Source organism: Triticum dicoccoides, chromosome 4A (assembly GCF_002162155.2).
Source record: "Triticum dicoccoides isolate Atlit2015 ecotype Zavitan chromosome 4A, WEW_v2.0, whole genome shotgun sequence".
Lineage (NCBI taxonomy): Eukaryota > Viridiplantae > Streptophyta > Magnoliopsida > Poales > Poaceae > Triticum > Triticum dicoccoides.
The window spans coordinates 6,140,357-6,145,806 of record NC_041386.1 but is presented as its reverse complement, the minus strand read 5'-3'; the positions used below and the strand labels follow the sequence as shown (position 1 = coordinate 6,145,806).

At 45.7% G+C, this 5,450-nt stretch overlaps 1 protein-coding gene across 1 annotated transcript in view; it reads left to right on the top strand.

The window, feature by feature from the left end:
* Nucleotides 1–3,175: 3,175 nt before the first annotated feature.
* LOC119284545 (probable lipoxygenase 6) overlaps nt 3,176–5,450 on the top strand; it is a 12,681-nt gene continuing 10,406 nt past the window's right edge. Inside the window, exons 1-2 of the mRNA XM_037563676.1 lie at nt 3,176–3,815; nt 4,491–4,780. Coding sequence (XP_037419573.1) covers nt 3,431–3,815; nt 4,491–4,780 — 675 coding nt within the window. The 5' untranslated portion in view covers nt 3,176–3,430. The remainder of the gene's footprint in view (nt 3,816–4,490; nt 4,781–5,450) is intronic.

Here is a 5,450-nt window from a genome sequence, read left to right as displayed (position 1 = left end):
GGCCTGATCGATCCAGAGCCCCTACCCTCTCGATCGACACGATGAAGATCGATCGGCACTAGATGAACGGGTGCACGTGTTGTGTATGCCACCATGCGAGCATCGGCATGGAGCCATGGATGCAGATACCGTGATGCGTGGTCACGAATAGTAGTAGCACGGAGACTTGGACTTGAATTGTTGGCCATGGTTAAAACCTTGAAAGAGACGAGCATGGTACTAGGACGGCTAATGCATTTCCATTCGTATTCACACGGGACTTCGCTGTCAAACCAGATTTATTAGTTGACTTGGGAAAAAAGTACTGGAAATAGAGAAAAGTACAATGGTAATCGAAAATGCCAAACGAGGACCGAGCTCCATGGAGGCCTTTATTTGAAAACTATGAAATTCAAACTTTTCAGTTTTAAAAAATTCTGACAATAAATACACATATACCTAGATACATAATGTACACGTGTGCAAATTTTCAGGTCAAAATACATTAAAGTGTGAGCCACATAAAAAAGACAAATCCGAGGGCTCTTAGCATATGTACTGTTCATCTATAAAGTCCACAATTTTGTTTTTTTATACAGCTCGCAATTCAAGGCATTTCATCCTGAATTCTTTCACACATAAACTTTACATCTTTGCATACATGTGTATTTTTCTCAGAATTTTTTGCAACTGAAATTTATGGATTTTAAAATATTCAAAATAAAGGGCTCCATGGAGCCCGGTCTTCAAAATGCCCTACTCAATGGTAATGCACTTTTACCTCGCCAGGATTTATTTTAGGATTTCCGGCGATGCGCATTCAGTGGGAGGAGACGTTCCCGTCGACGACAAGATGCCTACAGTGACTTCGTAAATTTCAAGATGATATGCCCGCTCAGTCTTTCGGAGGTGCTCATAGGGGTAGGGTGTGCGTGTGTGTGTTCATAGAGATGAGTGTATGCGCATGTATATGAGCGCTTGTGTCTGTATTATGTTAAATATATGTTAACATATACCGTAAATTAGTCTCATACTCTGACGTATGTATACAAGATTACCTCGTTTGTACTCCTTATGTTTCTAAATATATGTTTTTTTAGAGATTTCAATATGAACTACATACGAAGCAAAATAAGTGAATATACACTCTAAAATATGTATATAATTAATATTAAAATGTTTTAAAAAACTTATATTTAGAAACGGACGGACTATCTAATAAAATAGGCACTCAGTTCCGTCGATTCCCTTGCGTCATGCCCAGGCTCCTGCCAAAGCTCACCTTTAGTGCAACTTAACAAATTAACATGGGACAAAAGAGAAGGAAAAAACGTGACAAATGAGCCCACCGTTCCCCTTCACATGAAATTTTTGTTGCAGAGTTCACACCAACACAAAAATTAGTTATGTTTCTTTTTTAGGACAACCACAAGTAACAGTGCACTTGGAATAAATTTTTTTTTTGCGCGTAACAGTGCCATGAAGAATTCAAAATTTGTGGGCTGGAGCTGAACAACGAACCCGTGGGCAAAGCCGCAAAATCAAGTCTAATGGTCAATTGGTCATGGTCATGAGCACATGGTACAAGGACCATTCTCCGCTACCAAATGGTAGGTCGCCATTCAGAGTTCATATCGACCCAATGTTTGAAAAGTTAAAAAAATATCTTCAATGCTAATATTGTCGACCACCAGAGTAAATGGCTTTGTTGATTCAACGAGATATTTTTGGGCAGGATAATTGCTGGTGCATCGCAAAGTGGACATAAATATTCGGATATATTAGGTCACAATTGCGCATCCATCATTCATACATTGGTACACTGAAATTGTAGTGAGTTGTTGTACACAATGATTGTAATTTGCTACTCCCTCTGCCCCGTAATGTAATACGTTTTTTTAAACTAGTGTAGTTTTAAAAAACGTCTTACATTATGAGACGGAGAGAGTAGAAATTTTAGTGTTAACATCATTGTGTACCAGAAAAAATGACCGCAACACGTGGTTGACATTCCCCAGCGGACCGTCCCAGTTCATTTGTTTTCTTTTTTTGAGAATCACCTGGTTCCTTTCCATGTTGGCTTCAGCGGGTCGTTCGTGCGACCAACAAATGGCCCGTGGTGCGCGTGGGAGAAAATCGGGTAGGCCCAATTAACTCACATTTTAGAAGAAAAAAATGTAATTAAGAAAAAGTAAAAATAATTATGATACATGAATGTAAATTTACATTTGACATGCTCTATATTATAAAAATTGTCATGCTATACTATATAAAATTGCCATCCTCTAATTTATAAATTTATCATGGTATATTTAAAAATAAATGTGCCAAAGATACCTATAATAATAAAATTGACATGCCTTATATTATAAAAAAAACCATCAATGGTCTGATGGCAACTTCAGCAGGAGAAATAATCTAATATTTCTGATCGGTTTGCAGGTGAAACTGCAACATGTCCATGATTTTCAACAACAAAAAAGAGCAAAAGAGACATATAAAACAAGTTTGTTTTTTACAGGGACATATAAAACATGTTGCCATGATATGTGGAATAAAATTGCCATTACTGTAGATTCATTCATCTGTGTAAATATTACCAATAGATATTTTTCAGTCCTTGTGTTTTTTAATCTTACCAGAAATGCTAGCTAATCCGCAGTACTAGCACGTGCGATATCTGTACTACTACTAAACTAGACATGAGCACAAATCCAACATCCTTTCGGAGATTCCTATCTTCTTTCGTGCAAACTGTTCCATTTCCACGCAAGCGCTTTTCCAAACCCGAAATTGCTACACCTACAAAGTCTTGCTAAGTCTTAATCGATGCTATATCCATGAGATCTTACAATAAGATCCGAGTAAAATTTTCTTTTCAATTTTTTTTTCATTTTTGCATGTAATGTCACTTGACTGATTACTTGATAAAATCTCGATCGACCGGGACCTATCTACACCCTACGAGATAGTAACCAGCCCGTAGGGGTGGCATTACTCAGCGATGCTACAGCTACAGGCAGTTTTTCAAGGACTCATGGCTACGGACCAAGTGAGATCGGCTCTCATGAGCAGGAAAAGCACGGATTCACACATCCAGAGCCCGAAAATGCTGCACCCGTCTCTCATCTGCTCTCCTCTCTCGACCGGTCAAACAACGAGCATGCAGCTTCGTCGTAGTGTCCGTTCCATACACCTCCTCCTCCTCCTCCGTTCACGCTTGACTGCAGCAAATATAAAACTCGAACGGGACAGAAGGCTCACACGACTCTTCTCTCTCCCTGACTCGGCTCCATCGTAGTGCTGCACTAGTCTACTACTCCAACGCTGCGGGGCTCTCGGCTAACCACCTCACCTCACCTCACCTCACTAGCTCCTCCCACCTACAGTAAACAACACAGCCAGGAACCATCAAAGATCCGGTCCGCCGGAGCCGGAGCTGGTTATTAGCATGGCAGCCTCGTGCAGGGAGCTGGCCGGGGCCGGCCTAGCGCGGCCGGCGACCTCGAGTTCGCAGCCCGGCCGGAGCCGGAACGACCTCTGCTTCGCGCCGCTGCGGCAAGAAGGGCGGGGGCATCAGGGGAGGATCAGGAGGAGGGGGGTGAAGGTGGTGGCGGCCGTGAGCGAGGAGCTGCCGAGGCTGGCGTCGGCCGGGAAGGGCGCGGGGGCGGCGGCGAGGCCGCCGCAGGGGAAGGTGGCGCTGCGGGCGGCGGTGACGGTGCGGCGGAAGCAGAAGGAGGACCTCAAGGAGGCGGTGGCGGGCCACCTGGACGCGCTCTGGGACATGGTCGGCCGGGGCGTCCTGCTCGAGCTCGTCAGCACCAAGATCGATCCCAGTAAGCATCAGAGCATCCTTCCTTTCCCTACCTCTCTTTCTCAATCAGAGCTGTCAGTTCATTCCTGGTACTAGTGCTAGTTCGGCCGAGCTGACTTCCCCAATCGTCTTTGGAGCTGTTCAATCTTGGCAAAATATTTGTTCCGATCGCTGCTCGTTCGAGTTGTTTGGAGCTAGTGCAGATACGCAGAGCTGTTGCTTCGTCTGCTGTTGATGGTCCAGACCAAATTGGTAGGTGGCAGCCGGATCCAGGACCAGGAGATGCAGCCGGACGATCCAATAATGGTGTCTTTGTGATACGGTCATGTCATTCATCTGGAGTGTTTGCACTAGTAGGATACTCCCTCTACATTTTCCATGGACGTTTACTCCCCATGATATCAAAAAAACCACTGCCGAATATTGCAAAGCTGATGATCAGAATCACTTTCTGTTCTTTTTGTGACCGGGCGGAATCGCTTTCTTTTTGTGGAGGGTGCCGACCAGAATCACCATGCACGACTGCAATCGGCATGTTTTCCTCCCCTCCCCATCATTTCTCCCTTATTTTTCTCCCATCAACATGTGGCCGGCAAAGCTGCGTGGAGTCCCAGATTTTACTTTTGTCCGCTGCCACGTTTCCCAACTAGTTTTGCCGCCACACGTGACGCTCATGGATCCGTCTCGCCGTCGGCAGGGACGAGCAAGGCGGTGCGGAGCGGCGGGGCGTCGATCAAGGACTGGTGCGCGAAGCGGGGCGCCAGGGGGGAGCACGTGGTGTACACGGCGGAGTTCACGGTGGACGCCGGCTTCGGCGAGCCGGGCGCCGTTGTCGTGGCCAACCGGCACCACCGCGAGTTCTTCCTCGAGAGCGTCGTCGTCGAGGGCGCGCTGCCCTGCGGCACCGTCTACTTCGACTGCAACTCCTGGGTGCAGACCACCGGGGAGCTGCCCGGCGACGGCAACAGGGTCTTCTTCAGCAACAAGGTACGTGCGTGCACTTCTCTTTCGCTTCAGGTTCAGGAGGGAGACATGGACTTGGTAGCATTGTGTTATGGTCCTGACTGGGTGCACGTAAACGTAATATCAATCATGCGTTGATTAATCGAGGTTTTCGCTGCTAAAAGTTGGTGGTGCATCATTGTCTATGATGTTGATAGAGGGGGAGAAAGGAGGCCATTAGCTACAGTCTGAAAATAAAAGTAGAATCTGATAAAATAAAGTGACGGAGGTAATTAACTGCAAATCTAGGAGGGCAATTTGAACGCATGATTTGATCGAGACATGTCATTGTGGCCCAAGTAGAGAAAATCTGTGGCCTGTACGAGAACAATCTCTTGGCACTAACCCACTGCATTTATCAACCTAGTGGACATCATTGTCATATCTCTACTCCCAATGAACGAATTGGTTGAATAGTCCCCCCACTTTCAACCGGTTTATTTTCAACCGGTTTTTCTTCGTCCCACCTCTCACCAGTCCCTCCCACCGGTTTTTCTCTTTTCTCGTCTGACCGGCAATACCCAACGTATTTATGATAATCAATCTCTACTCCTAATGGACAAATTGGTTGAATAGTCCCCCCCACTTTCAACCGGTTTATTTTCAACCGGTTTTTCTTCGTCCCACCTCCCACCAGCCCCTCCCACCGGTTTTT